This window comes from Myxocyprinus asiaticus, chromosome 7 (assembly GCF_019703515.2).
Source record: "Myxocyprinus asiaticus isolate MX2 ecotype Aquarium Trade chromosome 7, UBuf_Myxa_2, whole genome shotgun sequence".
Classification (NCBI taxonomy): Eukaryota; Metazoa; Chordata; class Actinopteri; order Cypriniformes; family Catostomidae; genus Myxocyprinus; species Myxocyprinus asiaticus.
Genome location: NC_059350.1, coordinates 45,411,200 through 45,438,179, shown reverse-complemented (window position 1 = coordinate 45,438,179; position 26,980 = coordinate 45,411,200). Strand labels below are relative to the sequence as shown.

The following is a 26,980-nucleotide window of genomic DNA, read 5'->3' as shown; positions in this document are numbered from 1 at the left end:
TTGGCAGACACTTGCTAACATTGTACATTTTTTTTGTAGAGGTCATCATTATTCTTGGTGTACAAAAATAACAGTAACACCTTAAAATATTTGGTAACATTAGATATCTATATCAGTTGCATGACCTAACAATAAACAATACTTTTCAGCACTTATTAATTTTGGTTGACGTTAATTTCAACATATAGGCATAATAATACATTTCTAAAATTAAACGTTGTGTATGTTAACATTAGTTGCTGCATTATGAACTAACATGAACTAACAACATTTAGTTTTTTTTTAAATTCTTTTTAAAAGTTGTAAAAAAAAATGTTGTTCATTGTTAGTATGTATATTGTAAAGTGCTACAAATATAAATATGATGATGATGGTGATGATGATGATAATAATAATAATAATAATAACAGTTTTATGGCATAACACATGGTAATACTGTACATACAATACTTTGAAACATATCATTATATTTCAAAGTACTTGAAAGAATACCATGGTGCTAACATGCTACATGTCCAAAAACATAATGAAGATGGCTGGGACGAAATGTTGTGTTAACTGATAAGTAGGAACCATAATAACACGATTTTGTCCTACACGGATGACACTGTGTGTAGTGCGAGAATGTACCTTTAGCTTTTGACAGATCAGTTTTGTTGTAAGTTTATAAGAGTCTGTGCTGAGAGAAAAATACACAATAAATTAAAAAAAGAAACGCTTTTATCGAGCATGACGAATCTAACATGTATATCCGGGACTTTGCAACGGTTGACAATGAGGATGTATTCAACCTCTCCGCTGTTTTGGTGCGGGAATAATTGTTTACATTCACATAGATTCACAAGCGCTTCAACTACTGCCAGATGTTTTACTCGAGAATTACGTCACAGACGCGACAGCAGCAGATATTACGCCTCATCAGCGTACAAAACTGTACGTATCGGATGCGCGTCAGGGTTTTGGGGTGACACTGCAACGTCAGGTATTTAAATAAAAATTCCCTTGTCTTTGACTTTATGTGATTTGACATGGACTGTAGTTATTTATAGAATTTAATGAAAATCATGTCCTTGAGCAGAACAGGCAAACTAATAACACTTTCATATGTAATATCCTTGATTGACCACTAGATGTCACCAATGGATAAGATTTTCATTACTCTCAAGCCATTCATTACTATTTGAATGTTCAAGTGATATCTGTGAACAAATTATGCGAGATTTAACGTTTCTTAGTCACATTTGAAATTACTTTTAAGAAACTGGTTCCAAGGTCATTTTTTATGGGTGCATGAAGTCAGTTCCCCTTCAGTTCACACTAGATTCCTAGCTATCTTTCTTTACATTAAGCACTACTTGGTTTGATATTTTTTCAAACTTGGTTTCATACATTTTTAAGTGTGGCTTAAAGGGATAGTTCTCCTAAAAATGAAAATTCTCTCATGATTTGCTCACCCTCATGCCATCCCAGATGTGTATGACTTTCTTTCTTCTGCTGAACACAAAGAAAGATTTTTAGAAGAATATGTCAACTATGTAGGTCCTTTCAATGGAAGTGAATGGTGGCCAGAAATTTGAAGGTCCAAAAAGCACATAAAGGCAGCATAAAAGTAATCCATAAGACTCCAGTGTGTAAATCCATATCTTTAGAAGATACAGGTGCATCTCAATAAATTAGAATGTCGTGGAAAAGTTCATTTATTTCAGTAATTCAACTCAAATTGTGAAACTCGTGTGTTAAATAAATTCAGTGCACACAGACTGAAGTAGTTTAAGTCTTTGGTTCTTTTAATTGTGATGATTTTGGCTCACAGTTAACAAAAACCCACCAATTCACTATCTCAAAAAATTAGAATACATCATAAGACCAATAAAAAAACACTTTTAGTGAATTGTTGGCCTTCTGGAAAGTATGTTCATTTACTGTATATGTACTCAATACTTGGTAGGGGCTCCTTTTGCTTTAATTACTGCCTCAATTCGGCGTGGCATGGAGGTGATCAGTTTGTGGCACTGCTGAGGTGGTATGGAAGCCCAGGTTTCTTTGACAGTGGCCTTCAGCTCATCTGCATTTTTTGGTCTCTTGTTTCTCATTGTCCTCTTGACAATACCCCATAGATTCTCTATGGGGTTCAGGTCTGGTGAGTTTGCTGGCCAGTCAAGCACACCAACACCATGGTCATTTAACCAACTTTTGGTGCTTTTGGCAGTGTGGGCAGGTGCCAAATCCTGCTGGAAAATGAAATCAGCATCTTTAAAAAGCTGGTCAGCAGAAGGAAGCATGAAGTGCTCCAAAATTTCTTGGTAAACGGGTGCAGTGACTTTGGTTTTCAAAAAACACAATGGACCAACACCAGCAGACGACATTGCACCCCAAATCATCACAGACTGTGGAAACTTAACACTGGACTTCAAGCAACTTGGGCTATGAGCTTCTCCACCCTTCCTCCAGACTCTAGGACCTTGGTTTCCAAATGAAAACAAAACCTGCTCTCATCTGAAAAGAGGACTTTGGAACACTGGGCAACAGTCCAGTTCTTCTTTTCCTTAGCTCAGGTAAGACGCCTCTGACGTTGTCTGTGGTTCAGGAGTGGCTTAACAAGAGGAATACAACAACTGTAGCCAAATTCCTTGACACGTCTGTGTGTGGTGGCTCTTGATGCCTTGACCCCAGCCTCAGTCCATTCCTTGTGAAGTTCACCCAAATTCTTGAATCGATTTTGCTTGACAATCCTCATAAGGCTGCGGTTCTCTCGGTTGGTTGTGCATCTTTTTCTTCCACACTTTTTCCTTCCACTCAACTTTCTGTTAACATGCTTGGATACAGCACTCTGTGAACAGCCAGCTTCTTTGGCAATGAATGTTTGTGGCTTACCCTCCTTGTGAAGGGTGTCAATGATTGTCTTCTGGACAACTGTCAGATCAGCAGTCTTCCCCATGATTGTGTAGCCTAGTGAACCAAACTGAGAGACCATTTTGAAGGCTCAGGAAACTTTTGCAGGTGTTTTGAGTTGATTAGCTGATTGGCATGTCACCATATTCTAATTTTTTGAGATAGTGAATTGGTGGGTTTTTGTTAAATGTGAGCCAAAATCATCACAATTAAAAGAACCAAAGACTTAAACTACTTCAGTCTGTGTGCACTGAATTTATTTAACACACGAGTTTCACAATTTGAGTTGAATTACTGAAATAAATGAACTTTTCCACGACATTCTAATTTATTGAGATGCACCTGTATATGATAGGTGTGGGTGAGAAACAGATCAATATTCAAGTTGTTTTTGTACTATAAGTCTCCAGTTTCACTTTATCATTCTTCTTCTTTTGTTTTTGGTGATTCACATTGTTCGTGCATATTGCCACCTACTGGGAAGGGAGAAGAATTTATAGTAAAAAAAAAAAAAAAAGGACTTTATTGATCTGTTTCTCACCTACACCTATCATATCGCTTCTGAAGATAATGATGAAACCACAGGAGTCGTATGGATTACCTTTATACTGCCTTTATGTGCTTGTTGGACCTTCAAGGTTCTGGCCACCATTCACTTGCATTGTATTGACCTACAAAGCAGAGATATTCTTCTAAAAATCTTTGTTTGTGTTCAACAGAAGAAAGAAAGTCATACATAAGGGATGGCATGAGGGTGAGTAAATGATGAGATCATTTTCATTTTTGGGTGATTTATTCCTATAAGTGTCCAAATACCTTTGGGGAGGGCCAAAACTTGCAAAATCATTGACTTATCTCTTCCGTGTAGTTCCTCAGCTCATATATGATGGAAAGTTGGACTTCCTTGTGTTTGACTATCTGTCTGAAATCACCATGTCACTGCTCACAGCTTTCAAAGCTAAAGCACCTGTAAGTTATTCCTCTCCATCCTCTGACATACCTTGATTTAGTGTTTTTAATGGAATAGTTCACCCAAAAATGAAAATTTGCTGATAATTTACTCACCCTCAGTCCATCCAAGATGTATCTGAGTTTCTTTCTTCATCAAAACAGAATTTAAGATTTTTAGGATTTCATTTCAGGCCTCCTCCTCTATACAATGCAAGTGAATGTCCTCCATTTTGAGCGCGCGTCACAGAGATGTACGGAAGTGGACATTTGTAGTTAAAAAGTATATGTCTCGTTTTGTCTCTAAAAATAATTAATTGTTTGGGTTCAGAAGAACTTTATTTGTCGACTGGAGTTGTGTGGATTATTTTGATGCACTCTAAATATGCATTTTGGAACATCAAAAAAATGGAGTACATTCACTTGCATTGTTTAGAGGAGGCCTGAAATGAAATCCTAAAAATCTTAAATTCTGTTCTGATGAAGAAAGGAATGCAGATACATCTTGGATGGCCTGAGGTTGAGTAAATTATCAGCAAATTTTCATTTTTGGGTGAACTATTCCTTTAAGGCACATTATCTGTTAAGAGTGGCCACATGTTGGAAGGGCAAGAAAACCTACAACTCAGCTCATCATTGATCTTCACATACTAAACACAGAATCTCAGTTATAACTAACAAAATCAATCTAAAAAATCTAGAATGCTGTTTATGTATCTCACAGATAATACTTCGTTATGGTGGCGTCATCACAGACTTTAATAACAATAGACACCTTTACTATAACAGAATGTTTCATATTATGCTACATTTTTGAGAATGTCCACATATGTAATTATATTGGCCCTATGTTCTTACATTGTTATTCATCCGTGTTTATTTCAGAATATGGGATATGCGCCGGATTTTGTCCTGTCCCTTTCTCCATTTATTAAGGATATCAGCAAAAGAGGTAAACCTCTAAAACTAAAAGATTACATTTTAAATGTAAAACGTTTAATGTTATAAACATATCGTACATTACTTACAAATTATGGTAAATTGTTATTGCAGATTATGCTTAACACTTCTTTTCTTTGTGGCACCAGATTGACTAATGTGCATGCAATTCATTTTTTAATTATTTTGAATGGGGACATTGATGTAGTGCTTTCATAAGAGGACACTCATGTCATAAACATGCAACAAGTCATACAAAACAAGTTATTACCATAACATAAACATCCATTAAGTTGGGAATGGCATGCCTTGTCCAACTTAGGTCTTGATCTTATTTGAGTTTAATCCCACTAAGCCTAAAATGAGCATATAATATTAGATATTATTGGATTGGTGGTGTTATTTTTAATTGTTCTTTTAAATTAATTTCACATGTTTGTGTATTTAAATTCTGTCATTACCATACCTATGAATGTTAGAACATATTCATTAAATCGTAACAAAAACATAAATACACATACATAAATATTATATTTATCTTTAGCCATTTTAAGATCTTGAAGATGTTTTTGGTATGGTGCACTGTTATTTCCTGCAGGTATTCGTGTGGTTAGTAATGCTGGAGGTGTAAATCCTCTTGCCTGTGGAGCAGCTCTACAGGAAGTAGTTCAAAAGGCAGGACTTGATTTAAAGGTAGCCGTGGTCACTGGCGATGACCTGATGCCACAGGTAATTAAACTTGCTTGTTAGCTGACTGGCTTATTTAAAAGGATAGTTCACCCAAAAATTTAATTCTGTCATAATTTCTACATGCTCATGCATTACACCCTTACAAACCAGTATGACTTTCTTTCTTCCAGGGAACACAAAAAGAGATGTTAGGCAGAATGTTAGCCTCAGTTATCATTCAGTTTTATTGCATCTTTTTTCCACAAAATGAAAGTTAATGGTGACTGAGTCTAACATTCTGCCTCAGCAAGCCACACGATTTGAGGTTTCAATATTGTCTGTGTCAAAAATGTTGCGTTGCATAAGTTTTAATATTTAGGGTTAGGGATTCGTTCAAATTGCAGTAGAAATAGTGATGCTTGCTTATACAAACACCACTAATTCTTTTTTATCCTATATCCTTACTGAGTTTTCAGGCAATGGCGAAATGTGATCTTTTGTTTTGTTGTGTCTTCCAGAAAGACTCTTTGACTCAACTTAGAATGAGTGATTCAGAGGAGCAGAAACCACTTCCAAAGACCATCCACAGCATGAATGCGTATTTGGGGTAATAATTACAGCTTAATTACAGTGTGTCATTGGTACTTTCTGTTATTCATGCCTGGAGCCTGACTGGTGGTTTGAGCATATGAGAATCAGTTGTCTTTGGTCTGTTTCTGACAGTGCCCTCCCCATTAAACGCTGCCTGGATCTCGGGGCTGATATTGTAGTGACGGGACGCTGTGTGGACAGCGCTGTGGTTCTCGGACCACTAATGCATTCAGTACGGTTTGTCACACAAAAAACACTCTCTGGGTTTCATCTGCAACAGATATTATGACTTGGTACCGATTTTTCCACCATGACAATGTGTTAGGAATCATTAATCATCCCAAAATGTGAACATAAACAGACCAGCAGCATGTCTTTTAAGAGAGAGACAAGTTTACTTTAGCTTCTGGGGCAGGGGGTTAAGCTGAAATTCACATTCGTATTCACAACCAGCTTCCTCCTTTGCTAGTATTGTCCCAGTTCTTAAAAGTATTTTTGTGTTATTTAGTTACAAATTGTGTATTTTGAGACTGTAGAACTTATTCTCATTTGAATTTTAAAAACAAAACTAAGGATTTCTGGATGTTTTCCTAAAAATTACATTTTCATCGGTATGCTGTGGTGAGTCTATTTCTGAACTGCAGATTTACTGTGAATTTGTCCAAATGCGATGACAAAGAACATTGCAAAACTGAAAATTCTCCAAGTTTAAACAAACTGTTGACTATGTCTTCCTGTTTACATTTCTTGGAAATAAAATATATATCCAGTCTTACTAGAAATTCCGTACAAATGCAATACAGACTACGAGAAAGTATCACAGTGTCTACACCTGTAGCATTTATGTGGCACATAGACAGTGTTGGGTGTAATCCATTTAAAAAGTAATAAGTTACTGTAATCTAATTACATTTTTAGTTAAAAAAAAGTAGTGTAATGCATTACATTGAACTGTAATCAGATTACAGTTAGTGACTTTAATTTAATTACTTTTAAATACATTATGGGGTTATGCGTATTTCTAATATATTCTTTATGTAGAGTACATGAATTATGGCCCAGTAATGTGTCATTGTGAAGGAAATATGAGGTGCTGAGTGTATGACTTGTGTGTAACAATGAACAAGAAAGAAATAAAGACATTATTTTGAATTTGTTGAGCGGAAAAGTGTTTTAGAAAGTAACTTAAAAGTAATTAGTTATGTGATTACTTTTTCAATTAAGTAATTAGTGAAGTAATCTGATTAAAATTGTTTAGATAAATAATTATTTGTAGCAACTGAAAAACACCAATTAATCGCAGAGCTACAAAGTAGAGCTATGATACAGTATAATATAGTAATATTATCTACTATATCATATTAATTATATAATATAGTGCCATCCAAATGTCTGACATGCCTAGTCTTGCTTTATTATTTTCCACATTTTAGAATAATAGTAAAGTCATCAAAACGGTTGAATTAAACAAATTGAAGTTTTGGGATTGTGAACAAATCAAATTTATCTTATATTAAAGCTTCTTCAAAGTAGTCACCTTTTCTTTGATAACAGCTTTTCACATTCTCTCAAACATCCTCTTTAGGTATCCACGTGGGATGCTTTTTAAAGGGGTCATGACATTCTCTTTTATATATATATATATATATATATATATATATATATATATATATATATATATATATATATATATATATATAGTTTTATTATCTTCTCTGAGGTCCACTGATAATGGTAGTAAAGTTTTGTTTGTTTTTTGCACCAAAACAGTCATCATTTAGTTATATATGATCATTTTCCACCCTGTCTCTGGGCCTCTGTCTGAAACGCTTGGTTTTGGCCTAAGCGCCTCCTTAAAACTTCAACATAAATGTCTACTGTTATGATTGGCTAACATCATGCAGCACCTCAAATACAGCCATATTTGAATTTCAATCAGAAGAGAATGAACAAGCTCCACAACATTATAAAACAAAATGATAGGGTTTACACATAATGCACACTCAACACATTGCATCCAAATATTAAACTGTTCACTCAGGCACAGCAGCACCATAAACTATCAAACAGTCATAACATTTGAAATATTCATAAATAAAACTGGTTATATCGGGTCCAATAGTGTTTTAACTGCCCCATCCTTCAATAACAGTTCCTTTGCAAATCTTGAATCATATTATGACTGGTTTACAAGCAATCCACGCTGAAATGAGCCTATGAAAACATATGAGCCTAAAAACATACAATCCATGCTCAAATATTCTGAAGACACATCCAAATGATGCACACACATCCAGTATCATCCTGCACTGATGCGCATATCACCATCAAAACTGTCAAAGACGCCCATCTAGTGCATGTTTACATACACCAACAATTAAACTAGTTTGTGCTCGAAACAGAAAGATGTGGTGCAGCTGAATGAAGCAGAATAATTGTCTTTTTCATTTATAACTTGACACTGTGTCTTTTAAAAGCAGTGCGAGATGCATGACAATGGTCAAAGACGTCTGTCTAGTACATGTTTATATACAAAAATCATTCAAAATAGTCCAGATTGGTCCCCTTTGGTGTTCAGGAATAGTTAGTAGGCCACACTAGGACTGTCTGTCCTACTCTTTCTCTGTTTACGAACTGAGTGCTAGTGGGCGGGGCCAAGGGTGTGAGTAGGCGTTGATGTTGTTGCTGTTGAGGCAGTCATGACTTAATGAAACCCCTAGTGATGTAGGGAAGTTGCGGAAGTAGAGAATGAGGCGTTTTTGCAGCTTAGTTTCAATAAATGCTTTCATTGCATTGGGGATTAAGTTTTGAGTTCTGAAATTTACAGTATGTTTTTATAGTAGAATGAACTCTGATATGTCAAAATATCAAGGGAAATTTGATTCCTCATGACACGACCCTTTTAAACAGTGTTGAAGGAATTCTCGTGAATGCTGGCCATCTGGCTATCTGGTCCAACTGATAAATACTTGTCTTCAAAACTTCAAGCAAATTAAGCACAAGCCAATTGATCAAAAGATGTTTAAGATCTTGAGAAACATAAATGCATTCAAGTGTTTCCAAATGTTTGACTGGCAGTACATATTATTAATTAATAAAATAGAGCAATATAGTAGAGATCTCAAAAAAAGAGTTTTTCAAAACACTTTTAAAGTTTATGATACTTAAGATTTTATAAACTTTTGTGCCCAATGTGTGAAAAAAAGCTATTTTAACTGTGTTTTTATTTTTGACAGTTTGCATGGGACTGCAATAACTATGACATGCTGGCTGCTGGAAGGTACTATGAACTAAAATTTCTGCTGACACACACACTAGTGCATTATATTAAATGTTTTTTCCGCTAAGAACACAGATCACCATCTAGAGGCAGGACCAACATATGTAAGATTTAGTCTTGGGAAAACATAAGGGCAGGCAGACACTCATGAGTCATTGTTTTGTTGAGTGGTGCAAATTACAATTTAGTGTAAGAACATTTTTGGTAAACCACATTTTCATTTTTAGTCCAGCTCTGTTCCTGTTTTGTTTACAGTGCATTTTTGTGGGAAAATCAAGTTGTTGTTTTTTTTCTTCTCATTTTTCTCTTTTTAGCCTTGCTGGTCACCTGATTGAGTGTGGTGCCCAGGTCACGGGGGGAATTTTCACAGACTGGCACACAGTCCCTGACTGGTAAAACCAAATACGTGTTCAAAATCATGTATTCTAATGAAACAAGCTTAAGGTGAATCTTATAAAAACGTGTCACCCCAAAAGAATTGACAAGAGTTGTAAGAAGCGAAGTCTATAGCACATTTTCCCCAAAATTCACATTACTTTAAAGCATCTGAACATTCTATTTTATTCTCATTTTCCTTAATCGTATTTCTCATTAGATTCTCATTACTATATGAGTGAAAGCATACTCTTAATAGAATGATTTTTAATCATAAATTAAAAGCAGTATAAAACATACTACCATGATGTATGAATACTTTACATTTTAATGTTTATAATTTACTTTATTACTAATAATATTAATATTTTTATATTTAAAAAAAAAAAAAAAATTTTTATTATTATTATTTTTTTGGCATTATCATAATGAGAAATCTTGATGGCCCTAAACAATAGGCTTAATTTACCTTAAGCTAAATATAATTTCATGTTAGTTGCTTTTGATTTTGGTGTGACCTGAATGTGACCTGTTGTTGACACATTGCACATGTGCATATTCTCATTTCATTTGATTTTTAGGGATAACTTGGGATTTCCAGTGGTTGAATGTTCTGCTGATGGTTCATTTACACTGTCCAAACCTCCAAAAACAGGAGGCCTGGTTTCATATGGAACAGTAGCAGAGCAGTTAGTGTATGAGATCGGAGACCCGAGACATTACCTTCTACCAGATGTAACCTGTGACTTCTCTAACGTTACCATCACTGAGATACCTGGTGAGAGGCAGAAACAACAAACAAATATTAAATCTTTGTGTTGGCTTTTATAGGTTGGGGCATGCATTGTTGTTTCTGGCATTACAGGCAATGGCATCTTGAAATCCTGGTCATTTCTCAGATACAGCTGCCATTGGTCTGAACTTGTAATGACAGTATTTATCACCTGTACATTGTCCTCATGCAGTGATCAGATGGGTTGGTGTTTACAGTATTATCTGTTAATGTCTGTCATAGATGCATGGGAGAGAGAGATCTGTTTCCATGAGAACAGGCACTTTTCAATACAAAAATAATGCAAAAGCATCTAATAACAGATAAAAATAACCATGATGAAAATTTTACAACTCATATCCATCTGAGTGACGGATTTTATTTGCAGTGCAACCTCTGACTGGAAAGCACATTTTGTGCCCTGCGGAAGCTTTTTGCATAACCGGTGACATAAACAGTAGTCGAAAATTTTTAACAGTTGACAAATGTATGCAGGTATATCATTATAATTGGTATTTGGATGTAAGAGCTAAATACCTGAACAGCACACAAACTTTGACCAATAAAAGGACAGTTTGCTCACATGTGACACTATCACAGTTTTGGTCCGTTTTGAAATGTTGCCTTGTAAAACTGAACGGAACCAAGAAGAAAATGCAACATTGTAACAGTTTAGCCTCTGGCCCTGTCCCAATACCCCCACTTGCGGTATTGGGCTTGTCTACTTAACCACTTGTCCTACGTATTTCCAGTGTTTGGCCACTAGTGTGCAAGTAGATGTGAAGATTTCGAGTGTGTGTATGACTTTTGATTGCACGTTGGGACACTTGTAGACTTAACGATGTTGGTGCTGGTTGCGACAGCTGTTTTTGTCTTTTCTCTCAGCTGAAGACTGATTGTTTTTGGTAGCAGAGACTGTTGTAGCCTACTTAAAATAATAAATAACTGAAAATTTTACCCATCTTTTCATTTATTAATAGTAGTGTATTAATACATGAAAAGATGGGTAAAATTTTCAGTTGTTAGAAGTGTATTGTGCGGTAGAAAATATTTAAGTAAAAAATGTTATTATGTTTTTATTGTGAACATATTTGTAAAAGTTAATTTTTTTACTCAGTTTGATTTTCAATATTTTGCACATTAAAACATTTTTAACTGTAAAATTGCGTCATCCATAACTGCTGTAATTATGAAATATAAGCAATTTCTTTCTACTTTGTTTCTCAATACACTGCATAAAACTTAATTTAAAAAAATAAATACTTTATTCTTTAAACCTGTGTGATCCATGAATAGCTACTAATTCAAACCATTTAAATTATATGCTTTGGCTTGTCATTTATATAAGATGACCAAAGACTGCTTTACACAACTTATCAGTATGTGGTTTCATACAACAAATAAAAAGCATTAAAATGTATTTTTGAAATACATTAAGATGAGAAAGAACCTGTGGTAATAATTGATAAATTTTAAATTTTAAAACAACATTTACTAGGCCGCATATTGTATGCCACACTGGCTGATAAATGACCAAAATGACCAAGCAGTATTAGGCAAGATCAAACAAAATAAGGTGATTACTGGGCAAGAAGGATAACAAAGTGGTATATAAATATACCTATAAATAATATTTTGTAATTATGATTTCATTTATACTCAAATAAATATATGCTTCACTTACGTTTCACTATCTGATTATAATAAATAACTTATGTTGAAAAGCTTCCCTTAACGTCATCATGGCGAAAATACACTGATCGCTTGGGTAGGTGGGGTGTGGCTCCTGATCGTGATGATTTCTGGGATACATTTAGCCTGAAAGACCGCTCCGAAGCGGTATTCGCACTAGTGTGGATTTAATGTGGGTTAAGTGCAATGAGCTTTGGCATGTTTTAGACATTGGACAGTCTTGAACACTTACTTCCTGTCGCGTGCACACACACTCAAGTGGCCAAGACCACAAGTGTGGATACTGGGACAGGGCCTCTGTTTCTGAACAATTTAAATGAGCTACAGGTCTGAAAACACCCTAAGATGGCCGCTCGAACACTTCCGGTGGCTTCACCTCCTGCTGGCGGTTTAACGTTGCGTCAGTGATCCAGTTCTATTTGTATATCAGTGGGCAAAACTAAACTAAAGATACATTTTCCACATCAATTTTCATTTATAAATAAATATTAAAATAACAAATCATTTGGTTATGTCACATAATTTCTCTTGGCTAATTACTTTGGCTAATTTCCTTGGCTCTTTATTTTTATGACTATTTTTGTCCGATTTTTCATAGCACAAAAGCCCTTTGCTGCCAAAGTGAAGTCAAATGTGTCCAGTGTTTCTCTACAACTTGAGATTCACATAAGCCTGGTGTCCTTCTCTCTTAAAGATGGAAACGCATGGTTTTATTCTGATTTTGAAGTGAGAAGCTTCACTGCAGGCAAGCAAGATGGGAATAACACAGGCTGCTTATGTTAGTGTGCGGGATAGTCGCAGATTAGGACTCCGCAATCTTCGGGACATTTATACCTCCGTGGCAGCGAAGCGCTGTTATCAATGCATGACGTCACACTGTACAGTTATGGCATCAATAAAAAGGGTTGCTAACGCATCGTGCTAATATTTTCACCAGACATTGTGTCTGACAATGTTTGAATTTGTCAGACATTAGGATATTTTAACGGTCAAAAACCAGTAACCTTGATATAGCCACTACATTTAAACCACCTTTAAAAGCTCCTGACCCTTATCGGCATGATTTTATGTTCTGCACTGCTGCCACACAATTGGCTGATTAGATAATTGCATGGATGTTTGTTGGTGCCAGATGGGCTGGTTTTAGTATTTCTGTAACTGTTGATCTCCTGGGATTTTCACACGCAACAGACTATATATATATATATATATATATATATATATATATATATATATATATATATATATATACATATATACAGTTGTGCTCAAAAGTTTGCATACCCTTGGAGAATTGGTAATATATGTACCATTTTTAAAGAAAACATGAGTGAGCAGGCAAAACACATTTCATTTATTTCTTATGGGATTCATATTCAACTGTAGGTTATAACAGAATGGCACAATCATAAAACAAAACATGGCAACAAAGACAAAAATGAAATGACCCCTGTTCAAAAGTCTGCATACCCTTAGTTCTTAATACTTTGTATTGCCCCCTTTAGCATCAATGATAGCGTGCAGTCTTTTGTAATAGTTGTCTATGAGGCCCCAAATTCTTGCAGGTGGTATAGCTGCCCATTCGTCTTGGCAAAATGCCTCCAGGTCATGCAAAGTCTTTGGTCGTCTTGCATGAACCGCACATTTGAGATCTCCCCAGAGTGGCTCCATGATATTAAGGTCAGGAGACTGTGATGGCCACTCCAGAACCTTCACCTTTTTCTGCTGTAACCACTGGGGGGTCAACTTGGCCTTGTGCTTAGGGTCATTGTTGTGCTGGAAAGTCCATGCTCTCATTTTTTGACCATGCAGACCATGCAGCTCGACCATGCAGCTCATTTTTTGTTCAAGTATTGTCATATTGTGCTCCTTGAAACAACCACACCGTCTTTTTCCAGAGCAGCCTATATTTCTTCTGAGGTTACCTGTGGGTTTTTCTTTGTATCCCAAACAATTCTTCTGGCAGTTGTGGCTGAAATCTTTCTTGGTCTACCTGACTTTTGCTTGGTATCAAGAGATCCCCGAATTTTTCACTTTTTAATAAGTGATTGAACAGTACTGACTGGCATTTTCAAGGCTTTGGATATCTTTTTATATCCTTTTCCATCTTTATAAAGTTCCATTACCTTGTTACGCAGGTCTTTTGACAGGTCTTTTCTGCTACCCATGGCTCAGTATCTAGCCTGCTCAGTGCATCCACGTGAGAGCTAACAGACTCATTGACTATTTATACACAGACACTAATTGCAATTTAAAAAGCCACAGGTGTGGGAAATTAACCTTTAATTGCCATTTAAACCCGTGTGTGTCATCTTGTGTGTCTGTAACAAGGCCAAACATTCAAGGGTATGTAAACTTTTGATCAGGGCCATTTGGGTGATTTCTGTCATCATTATGATTTAAAAAGGAGCCAGACAACTATGTGATAATAAATGGCTTCATATGATCACTATCCTTAAATAAAAGACAGTTTTTTTGCATGATCAATCATATTTTCAAAATCAATGCCAAAATATCACAATTTCTGCCAGGGTATGCAAACTTTTGGGCACAACTGTATATACACTACCGGTCAAAAGTTTTGAAACACTTACTCATTCTTTATTATCATTTATTTTCACATTTTAGAATAATAGTAAAGTCATCAAAACTATGGAATAACATAAATGGAACTATGGGAATTATGTTGTGACTAAACAAAATCCAAAATAAATCAAAACTATGTTATATTTTAGCATCTTCAAAGTAGTCACCCTTTGCCTAGAATTTGCAGAAATGTACTCTTGACATTTTCTCAACCAACTTCTTGAGGTATCACCCTCGGATGCTTTTTAAACAGTATTGGAGATCCCATCTATGTTGGGCAATTATTGGCTGCTTTTCTTTATTATTTTTTTATTTTTATTAAATTTTAGTTTTACAATTAAATAAATTATTATGGTGGCACAATTATATTTTTGTCTACAAAACTAATTTCAAACATTTAAGCATACGCCTTCAGATCAAAAGATTTTTAAGATCATGAGAAACATTTCAGTCAAGTGTTTCAAAACTTTTGACTGGTAGTGTATATATATATATATATATATATAGTACAGTATATGTAAACAGTATATATATATATATATATATATATATATATATATATATATATATATATATATATATATATATATATGTAGTATATAATTTATAATTACTTTGGTTCCACTAGTCTGTTTTTGTTTGACAACTGTGTTTACAGTTTTCTAACATTGTCGTTTTCCAAACGCTGTATGTGGTAATGGAGAGCGTGTTCATAATGCCCCATTTTTGGTTGAGGAATAATAATTCTAATGTGGATGAGAGGTGTGAATGTAGCAAAGTTAATGCATTTTCAAACAAAAAATGTATTAGCGTGGACGTGTCCTTAAATTAATATTGGTTTCCCAGTTAGTCTCTTGTGTGTTCCAGTCACACATTCCAGAGTTAATGTTACTCCATTACCTTGTTATTCCACTGATTAACATTTCTTTTGCTCTCAAATACCGAGATGTGGAAGGTGGAGCAGTGAAAGTAGGTGGGGCCAAAGGATCCTCTCCATCCGGTGACTTAAAGGTGTGTCAACCTTTCCAACTTAATTAGCAAAGGGCTTACATTTCCTTGGCTTTGGATTCCAGACTGTCATTTAAGGTGTCTTACAATTTAAAATGTATTTTTAAAAGTTAACTAAAAATTACATATTGTTCTCCCAGGTTTGCGCCACATACATGGATGGATTCAGGGCAACAGCAGTTTGTCCTGTTGGTGGTCCTAGAGCTGTAGAAAAAGCCAGAAGAACAGCAGATAGCATTATCAAAAGGTTTTGTCTTGTGGACTTCTTCATAGTTATTTTATGGATCAAAAACTTGATGTGTCTTATTCTTTTTTAAAGAAACGCACAAACACAATGTTCATCACTTCACCATTGTTATTGATGATACAAGTCAATTAAGCCACTAGTTTTACACTAGTTTAAAAACTGTGTCTTTTAAAATGCTCAAGAGCTTTTAAAGCTTAATGAAAGGATGTGAAATAAACTATAATGCTGTAAGGTGCCCATCTGTAGGACCCAGCGAATTTTCAGACAGCTTGGCCTAGAGAACTACACTGAAGTCAACATCCAAGTTCTGGGCGCAGAGGACACATATGGACCACATGCAGTCAATACAGTTACTGTCTCTTTCTGATTTCTGTTGAAATATATATTTAATATTAGTTTTAATTCATGATTATTGTAACCTACGATTTTTGAAAGCTGTTTTTTGAATTTCACAGGGTTCTCGTGAGGTTGTCATTTGGATGGCCGTCCATCACAAACAGAAGAAAGCATTAGAGTTTTTCTCTAGAGAGGTAGCACCAGCAGGAACAGGCATGGGTGAGTAAAATCCTCATCAACATTATCAACATTAAATAAAAATAAACCATATATACTTTATTAATACATATTTCTGGTTTTTATTTTAAATGATTTATTAGTGCATGGAAAAAAAAATGTTTGTCTTAGTAATCATTTATTGAATTGAAATAACTTGCTCTGCCTCGAAAACAACTTTCCTTTTTGGGTGATGTTTTGAAGCCCTCTTATTTTTAAATGCTGGTAACCGGTTATAATCTGTTAATTTCGTTCCGATAACTTTTTCATGAAACCAAAGGCCAAAAGGTTTATCACAGTAAATTATTGGAACTACACCACTTCATGTTGCCCGAAAAAATTAAACATGCTTTGATCTACTTATAATAAAAATGAATATAAAGGTTGATTTCCTCGGTGAAGGTCGGGGAGTTCCGTGATCCGTGTCAATTTATTTTATTTTTTTTTGCGGAAGACGTAGTTTTAATCCAATTAACCATCGGATTACTACAGTAATATGGTGTTGGTAAAGTAACCATGCTTAATTTTGTGGTTACTATGATTTTACCACAAAATACCATGGTAATGCTCTGGTTACTGGTGTTAAACCATGGTTAATTTTTGTAAGGGAAAGTTAGGTTTAGGTTTAGGGGTTGGTGTAGGATATCTGTGGGACTCTAAATAAACAAAATAAACACGCTGGAGTGATGCCACTATCCTGTATGTTAGTCTTTAGTTAGGGGTGTAAATAATATCTGCCACTATTTGCACCAGGGTGCAAATAGCATCTAACATTACTTGCACTTAGTTTAAAGAAGATGCTTTGGGTTGCTGTTTACTTTGTGTAAATAGCATCTATCATATAAATAGCCTCTGCCTAACTTTAAAGCTGACTTTGATTTTACTATTGAAAAAGATCAGGCCAAGATATACAGTAATTTTCACTCTCTCTGTCCCTACAGCTCCAGGACTAACAGCCATAGTAGGAGGCAGACCACGAATGTCAGTATTTTTACTCTTAAAGCATGACAGAGTGTTTAAGAACAATAAATGATGGCCACCGAAGGCTGCATGTGTATTATTTAATTGAATGTCTGTTGTCTCCTTCTAGATCACCAGTGCTGAAACCTTTCTTTTTCCTGCATCCCAAAGCCGATCTGGAGGTAACAGTTTCTTCTCACTCTTCTTGCCAATAGCCAACTGATACAATAAAATGAAAAACTACTAACAGTGACTTAATGGATTAGATGGATTATGTAAATTGATATCTTAAAGTATAAATATGGATGATAAATTAATCTTGATTGGCGTTTTCAGGTGAACATTCATTTGAATGGGGAGCTGGTGGAGACACACAGAGAGGCAGCAACAGACCCTTTATTAGCAGAAGGACATGCCCCCTCCCTCAACTCAGAGGAATATAACCACACAGGTACCACACTGTTTATACGTGTAAAAGGAATAGTTCCCCCAAATGAAAACATTGTTATCATCTACTCACCTGTATGATTATTTTCTTCTGTGTAATACAAAAAGAGTTATTTAGAAAGAAGTCAGGGCTGCTCTTTTCCACACTATAAAAATAGCAACCCCAACTGAACAGATGGTGCATGCACCAAGAGAGCTATGGTGGAAGGAAAGATTTTCAGTGCATAATGACTTAAATTTTGGTTTGTTCCTCACACAATTTTATTATATAGCTTTAGAAGACTTGGAATATGGCACATGAGTCTTTTGGACTTCTTTTAAGGTATTGATTTGTCCTTTTTGGAACTTTTTGGTCACCATCTTCATTCATTACCAGCCTGAATGTGTTATGGCAATGAGAATCCTTATTGGAAAAAATAGTAAAAACAAGTAAAACTTCAAGACGCATTATGGTGATGAGAATTCAGAGGTATAATATGCAGTTGCTTCCTTAAAATGATGTCAAAGTGATAACACTCTTAATGGTCCTAAATGTACTGCAGGCTTCATTTTCTTTATGCAAAATATAATTTCATTTTTATTTATGTTTTTGTATTGATTTGGTGTTAAATATGACCAGGACATTTTCTTGACAGGTTTGGTGGGAATCATCACCCTAATAACTCATGCACTGTCCATAAGAAAGCTTGTGAATCCTGTTGAAACAATGTTTTTAAATGATCAGTTAGCAAAATTTTCAACATAGCAACATTAAAATACTTATTCAAAAGGTCCTCACACATTTCTATCGTATAGCTTAAGAAAATGTGGAATATGGCACATGTGTCTTTTGTACGTCTTTTATGGTACTGTTTTGCCCTTTTTGAAACTTGATGTTTTCGGTTGCCATTCTTAATTGCTTTATGGAAAAGACAGGTCTGGATATTCCGCTAGTGCTAGTAATATTCTACTGAATGCAGAACTATCTAAATGTATAATTGTTACTTATTCAAAAGGTCGGTTCAGAGTTTTCCAACATGCAAGGATAGCTCTATTTCTGTCATTTGCTGAATCTATTGGCCTTTGTTTCCTGTCACAAATGTGGTTTCCTTCTCAGTATCTTTCTTTGGAAAAGTATTTTGACCTACTTGTCTGAAAGATGGAAGTGAGTGGAATATTTGTGCTGAAAACTCAACAGAAAGAAGTGGACTTTAAATAAACCTTGTTTTAAGAGCCAAAGTTATTGTTCTTTTATAATACCCAGAGACGGATTTTAAGATCCCTTGCATTGGAGTCCAGTGCTGCTTGTTTTCCAAGACTCTTTTTCTTTAGGTTGTCTGAAAGGTGCAACCTCTTTTTAGTGGTCTGGCAGCTTTTGCTTGAGTCTCTTTATCTGTGTGCCACTTTTCGGTCGCACTAAACAAGCAGCTAAACCCTTTAAATAATTGGGGACATCCTTTCATTGGATCTAACTGTTTGAACACACACAAGCACGAACTGTTACACACACTCACAGTCATTCACAAACTCACAAAGCCATGCACACAAACACGGGAGGTCTTAAATACAAATGTACACAATAAAAACCAACATAGACTCACTGCTCTGTTTCTCTTTCACTTTGTTTCACTACCCCCGCTTTCCCGCTCTTAAATCCGCAAACATACACAAACACACACATACACACACACACACACACAGAGGAACCTGGAACCGTGGTGATTAGTAGCATCACAGAGGGTTGATTGTAAGAGAGGCTTCTAATGTTACCCCAGCCAAGGGCATATTTCCGAGACAGAAAAACTGATTATGGATGATGTAGCTAATGATAAGAGTTAAAAGTACTATACCTAGCTGTGTTTAACACCATTGCAGTGGCGTTTCAAGCTAATTATTTCTGGTGGGGCAGAAACAATCACTTAACCTGATTTTACTAATTTTTTAAACATTGACAGATAATTCGAAATGCTGTCCGTCATTTTGACAGATAAAAAGGAAACAAGAAAACCATTTTAACCTAGTGCATCAGTTTTGACTTCACTGTCTGTCTCTCAAATTCCCTCTGTGTGCCCTCTTTATTCCCTGGAATGAAGATGCATTAAGAAGAGTATTAACAGGCACCATCATCATTTACACCTGGTATTGTGCATCTCTTTTGTGTTTGGATTTTGAGTAGAGGGTCTCTGATTTCATGACTGCATACATCAATCATTACTTCAGTGTTTTAATGCATGATAATAAAGTGCAAAAATGCATAATAACTCAAAAAAAGCACGAAAAAAGCGGTGCATCCTTTCAGCCAATTATACTTGCATTAGAGCCAAATTGTCTGTTATTTTAGCACAGACACTGTATGAATTTAGATTCAGAGATGTGTTTCTCATCTATGACAATTTATGTTGTTATCAGGGACACTGAAAAAGTTCTGTGAACTTGTGCATTTACACCGACGAGCCAATGACCTCTCACAGGTGTAGCAAATAACGTTGATCATCTCCTAACAAGGCCACATGTCATGGTCTGAGTAGATTAGATGGTAAGTGAACAATCAGTTCTCGTAGTCAACATGTTGAATGCAGGAGAAATGGGCAGGAGTAAAGGCCTGAGTGACATTGACAAGGGCCAGATTTCTATGGCTGCACAACTGGGTCAGAGCATCTCTGAAACGGTAAGGCTTGAGTAGTGCTCCCAGTCAGCAGTGGTGAGTACCTACTGACAGTGGTCCGAGGAGGGACAAACCACAAACTGGTGACAGGGTGTTGGGCGCCCAAGGCTCATCGATGCGCGAGGGCAACGAAGGCTATCCCTTCTGGTCAGAACCGACAGAAGGTCTACTGTGGCACAACTCACAGAAAATTTTAATGATGGTTACGGAAGGAATGTGTCACAACACACAGTGCATCACACCCTGTTGTGAATGGGGCTGCGTAGCCGCAGACCAGTTAGAGTGCCCATGATGACCCCTGTCCACCATTGAAAGCGGCTACAATGGGCACATGAGCATCGGAACTGGACCTTGGAGTTGTTGAAGAAGGTTGCTTGGTCCGATGAGTCCCGTGTTCTTTTACATCATGTGGACGGCCGTGTATGTGTGCGCTGTTTACCTGGGGAAGTGATGGCACCAGGATGCACTGTGGGAAGACGACAAGCCGGTGGAGGGAGTGTGATGCTCTGGGCAATGTTCTTCTGGAAAACCCTGAATCCGGCAATTCATGTGGACGTCAATTTGACACGCACCACCTACCTAAACATCGTTGCAGACCATGTACACTCCTTAATGGCAATGATATTCCCTGATGGCAGTGGCCTCTTTCAGCAGGATAATGTGCCCTGCTACACTGCACACATTGTACGGGAATGGTTTGAGGAAAATGATGAAGAGTACATGGTGTTGCCCTGGCCTACAAATTCTCCAGATCTCAATCCGATTGAGCATCTGTGGGATGTGCTTGACCAACAAGTCCGATTCACGGTGGCTCCACCTCGCAACATACAGGACTTGAATGACCTGCTGCTGATGTATTGGTACCAGATACCACAGTACACCTTCAGGGATCTTGTAGAGTCCATGCATCGGCAGGTTGGCGCTGTTTTGGGGGCACGTGGAGGACCAACTTCATATTAGGCAGGTGGTCATAATGTTTTGTCTCATCAGTGTATGTATGCCCTTTATTCTAACGCAACCTCTGAACATGATGCCACTCACAAACATCCCTAATAATTTAATCTCTGCACAAAACACCACTAAAACATACACATTCACATCAAAAAGCTCAAGTTACACTTCAAAGAACACTTAGAAGCAATTGCAAACAATTCATTGAAATGATGAGCAGTGCACTGTAACTAATCCAACCAGCAACATATTAGAATAAAATTATCTTTTAAAACTTACCAATGAAGTTCAGTAGCGGTAACTTCCGAGGCTCATGACAGCAGCTTGACAAACATATACAAAGCTTGTAATTGGCTCAGTGGAAAATGCAAATGTACCCCTCGGGCCATCATTAAACACTTATTGCATATGCGCATGACTTTCTCCAGACCTTCCTTGTTAACGTTGAGGACAACAGGCTAGCCACACATAGCAAATGAGAACGATTCAATTGCTTTAACACAACAGACCTTTATAATAATATAATTTTTCAAAAAAGAATATCTACTTTTGTCTTGTATAATGGACATAAAACAAGTTTAAGATGCGGGAAATGTATTATTTCTTAAAATAAATTTATGATAATGCCACGCATTTGGCACAACAGCGCCACATCTGGTGAGGCTCAGCCCCACTAGCCCCTACTGTGGAGACACCAGTGCACCATTGTATTTCAATAAAATATAATTGAAATAATTTTTAAATAATACAATTTTACCCTAAGACATGCATCACTGTTACTATTGCTTATACTTAGGTTAGGTGTTTAAAAAAAAAAAAGTACTGTATACCTATGCATGCTTTACCATGCTATAAAATAAATACAAATAATGTAAACTAAAAAATAAGACTAAAATAAAATAAAATAATAATTATAATAAAAAATAATTATTGATTCAATGAGTTAATATGCTACATTTATTATTTATTATTACAGTTCTTTTTCTTATTTCTTTATGAGAGAGGTGTGCTATGACTTTGCTAAGTGGTCAGACTTGATTTTTACCTGGTGGATAATAAAATGGGTGAAAACAATCCAATAGGCTTACATTGAAGATGGGACCCGAGCCGTTATCAAAGGACCCGGCTATCATAGAGACTTGGGCTGTTTCTCAATGTCCGTTCTTTTTGTGTTCTTACGTTCTTGTGGACTTGTGGACTTGTATGACATCATCACCCACTTCCAAAAAAAAAAAAAAATAGTTAAGAGGTTGTTAAATCTACATATCACAGCACATCTTAAAACTTGAATAGATGCAGTTTACGTCCTCAAGTCTTCCGAGTTCACTCTTTCAAGGTAGTTAGACGAAACTGATTTTCACAAGAACGAAAGAATGAGAATGCATTCTTAGCACTAAGAAACACCCATGGGGTGGGTTATTTTGACTTGGGCCAGTAAGCAACAACCTAGCAACTCCCTAGCAACCACCCACAATGTGACAGTGTCTGTGAGTTTTGCACAGCCTTGCACCATTTTCTTCAGAAACTGTTAAAAAAAAAAAAAAAAATCTTATTTTTGTTTACTTTATGTAGCCAAATTTTACACATTTGTCTTGTTCATGGATCTTGCCTTTATTTAAATTCCAATACTGATCAGATAAAGCAAGCTGGGAGTTCATCGGGACCAGACTAAACTTTGAATCAGATCTAAACCTTTCAGAATTGAATTACACAAAAAATTTTCTCTCTTTCAGATCTGCCCTCTGGCTCTCATACTTACAGACTGGAGGAGTTAGCATACACACGCAGTGGAGACAAAGGGGACTCCTCAAACATCGGTGAGTGTCTCTATGATTTCACACACAGTGTATAATATTTCAACGGTGAGAAAATTTGCTTACTGTATATGCATGTCAATGTCACACCAAAGCCATTCTGACAATAAATGCTTTGAAAATGCTGGGTCAAACCATGTTCTCTGACCACAAACCATGAATCACAGTCCTCTGCCTGCAGCCCAAAAGGCAACACACATTTATGATGTGGAAACTTGCCCTAGTATAAACTTCATCTCAGGTTTGACGGGAGGTTGTGTGTCATCCACAGTAGACTGTGAGTCTGCGTTTGTGTACTGTATTTTGGCTTTATTTGTGGACATGATTTGTTAGCTTTCTGGTGTTGAACTCATGCTGAACTGTTAGGTCAACCTGCCACTGTTATACCCATCCATCCATCCATCCATCTATCCATCTATCCATCTATCTATCTATCTATCTATCTAGACAGGTGATCTCTGTTTGTCTATCTATCTATGCCTAGAAAATACATTTAAATTGTTTTTTATGCTCAACTTTACATAATTTCATCGAACTGAAATTATTTGAAAAAAAAAAAAAACCTTACCTAGTAATCACAAACAAATGTAAAAGTTATAGAAAGGTCATGGAAAGGAATTGGTCAAAAGGTATGTAAACCGTCTGTCTGTCCATCCATTTTTTTCAAGACATATCTTTGCAGAGAAAGCATTATATAAAATTATTTAATTAAGATTTTTTATATTACGTTAATGTGTCACAAATACAGAAAAAATGTATTAGTTTATATATGATTTCTATCTATTCAGCATCGCAATAATTGTAACTCCTGTTATAGGTGTTATTGCGAGACACCCAGTCTATTTTCCCTACCTGAGAAAAGTTTTAACTGCTGAAGTGGTGGAGCAGTATTTCCAACACCTGATCAGAAAGGATCGGACTGACCTACCTTCCGTCACACGGTAAGAAACAGAAAGTTTGAATTGTGCTAGGTGACCACTCTAATGCGGATATTAATATTTTGATCATTTGATCAGTCACAAAGTAAAGCTTTTTTTTATGATCTGCCTCAGGTCACAGTAGAATTCTTCAGGACTTACAACTTCAAAAGAAACCATTACAAGTTAATACCTAAAGCTGTAAAGGAAGTTAATGTTACACAAAATAAACATTGTAACACCTTAAAACTGAGCAACTTCACATCTGTATCCAGCATGCAATTGTTTAAGACCAGTGTGAGAGAGAGTGCATGCACGCAAGCTTCTCGGTTTATGGGTTGGGGAAAACTCCACTGGTGCCGCTTTTGAGGACCACCTCATGCTGAGGACTGACTGTGTGAGAGTGTGGTGTGAGCTAATGCACAGATGTGTGAAAAGCAGGAGGTGATCTTAATTATGATAATGTATTTCACGTGTGTGCGGTCACTTCCAGGTATGAACTGCCTGGCATTCACGGGCTGAACTTCATCCTTCGCAACTCTCTTGGTGGGGGAGGGGTGGCATCGTTACGCAGTGACCCTCAGGTAACACAAACACAGATTGTGTGGCACATTTATTCATACAAGCTTGTAAAATGAACATAGACGATGTGTCATCAGCCATTGCAGGTTTTGAAACTGGAAAATGAACAAAGTTTAAAAGGAAATTGAAAATCTGAAAAATGTAAATTAAACTTTCAGTGACAGTTTTAATTTTAATGATAAGTTGATTGGTGTTATGTTACATACACAGACGCTAAGAACTATTTAACTATACTTTTATAGCTTAATTTATAATTTTTTTTAAAATCACGATTTAGGTTTAGATTTAAATATTTTAACTGGAACAATTTAATGAAATTGCATTAATCCCCTACAATTGCTATACAAGATGCCATAATGTGTTATGTTATGTTTTGAGTGTCTCTAAAAGTTTGTTGCATTTCTGCAGGGAAAAGCCTATGGGCAAATGTTGCTTGACTACAGACTAAAAGGACTTCCTGATTTGAAATCACTGGTCGACTAAAAGAGTGGGACTGAAAGATGTCAGTGGTGTGTTGTGTGTCACATTTGAAAAAGTACTTTATACAAGTGTCTTGTTTTGAATAACCCCAGATGGATTATATTATGCACTATGTGTAATGTCAACAGTGTCTTCCATTTTAGTTTGTGATACTAACAATTTTAACGATTCTGCAGAATCAAAATGTGAATTTTTCTAACACATAATTGTGCCTTGTATCTTTTTTTTTTTTTTGTACATAAAAATTAAGTCGAAATTACTGAGTATTAAGTACTTAGATTTGATCAGGGAAAGCAAAATAAAGAGCAGACTGAAGTAAATCTCAGTTTTGGTGGGTCGTTGTAGAACATGCAAGCACTTTGATATGTAGTGAGTACATTAGAGAATGTCGTCCTTGACTTAGTTGTGTTGAGTTGGCCACGTCTTGAAGGCGACACTAAATCAATAAACCATTGAAGTTTTGAGCCACCCCGTCCTCTCATTACCTCTGACCCCTATCAACACAGGAAGTCAGAGATCAAAAGGTTTTTCCTCCTCTGATGGCTGAGTTTGTGTTTACTGCATAGGCAAGTGTGTATGTATTTTAAGGAAGAAGAATTGTTACCTTTATAGCTGCTGGGGAAACACAACAATTTCATTTTTTTTTCTTTTCTTCTGCAGCTAGGACAGAAATTCAGTACATAAACTGTCACATTTTTTATAAAAAGATTACACATTTAAATCTAGAGAAAACTAAATTCAAATATCCCTCCAAGCATTTTTGATTTACTGTGAAGTTCTTTTTAATAGGTTTTATGGATAATCATTCAAATTGTGATGTTTTGACCTACATTAGCATGCACTGACAGCATGACCTCAGCCGCACTATGTGATCACTGGGAAAAAGAAGGCAAGACATGTGAAGGGTTCATTTGTCAATGGCTGACAGACAGATCCAACAGTTTCTTATTGTGTGGAGAACTTCTTGGCTTCATCTGAATGCAACAGAGTGTCATTCACAATAAACACATACACGGTCACATAAATTGAAATCACTCTCCCTCACACATTCATCGCAAACACATTCAGCAGTCACATATAGACACTGGGATGCTGGGGGACAAAACAGCGAAGGAAGATAAATGCCTTGCCATTTATCATCCACTATCTATCAGCACTTCACTGCTGTTCAGACATGCAGCAGCTCAGAGAGAGCAGCAAGTAATCTCTAATCACTCAACAGTCAGCTTTTGCCCTGGGACCCCTTTGTTACCACTGTGACATGGATTCCTCATGCTGTCTATCATCACTCTCCCACTAAACTAAACCTCAGAGGGAGGCAGAGTTGCTGGATTGCATTAATCCTTTCCTTTATCTGTGAGTTAAGGCTATTTTGCATCATTTTACTGACAATTTACCAGTTAATGTCCTCTTTAAGGTGAATGTGGCCTTTATACACTTTGCATTAAGGAGTGCTGAACTATTTACAAGACAATCAGTTGTTTTCATTCCATTGATAGACTTTCAGTTAAGACCATTAAGTACTATTGGTATTCATTAGTGCAACCTATTGCTATAAGCTCACCTTTTTCTTGTTTGGCCAGAGAGAAAATGCATTGGAAATGTGATGGCCACATTTCTGGAGACCTTTAATA

At 36.3% G+C, this 26,980-nt stretch overlaps 1 protein-coding gene across 1 annotated transcript; it reads left to right on the top strand.

Annotated features, from left to right (window-relative positions):
• The first annotated feature begins 607 nt into the window (after nucleotides 1-607).
• On the top strand, nucleotides 608-25,814 carry LOC127443865 (uncharacterized). Its single transcript, XM_051702856.1, has 20 exons — nucleotides 608-982; nucleotides 3,761-3,861; nucleotides 4,726-4,792; nucleotides 5,378-5,508; nucleotides 5,967-6,055; nucleotides 6,172-6,271; nucleotides 9,276-9,319; nucleotides 9,634-9,711; nucleotides 10,276-10,472; nucleotides 15,691-15,755; nucleotides 15,893-15,999; nucleotides 16,246-16,348; nucleotides 16,455-16,554; nucleotides 17,493-17,532; nucleotides 17,642-17,693; nucleotides 17,848-17,962; nucleotides 23,287-23,370; nucleotides 24,185-24,308; nucleotides 24,778-24,868; nucleotides 25,275-25,814. Exons 1-20 carry the CDS (start codon nucleotides 730-732, stop codon nucleotides 25,347-25,349), a joined length of 2,016 nt encoding a protein of 671 aa, XP_051558816.1. The 5' UTR covers nucleotides 608-729; the 3' UTR covers nucleotides 25,350-25,814.
• Nucleotides 25,815-26,980: the final 1,166 nt, after the last annotated feature.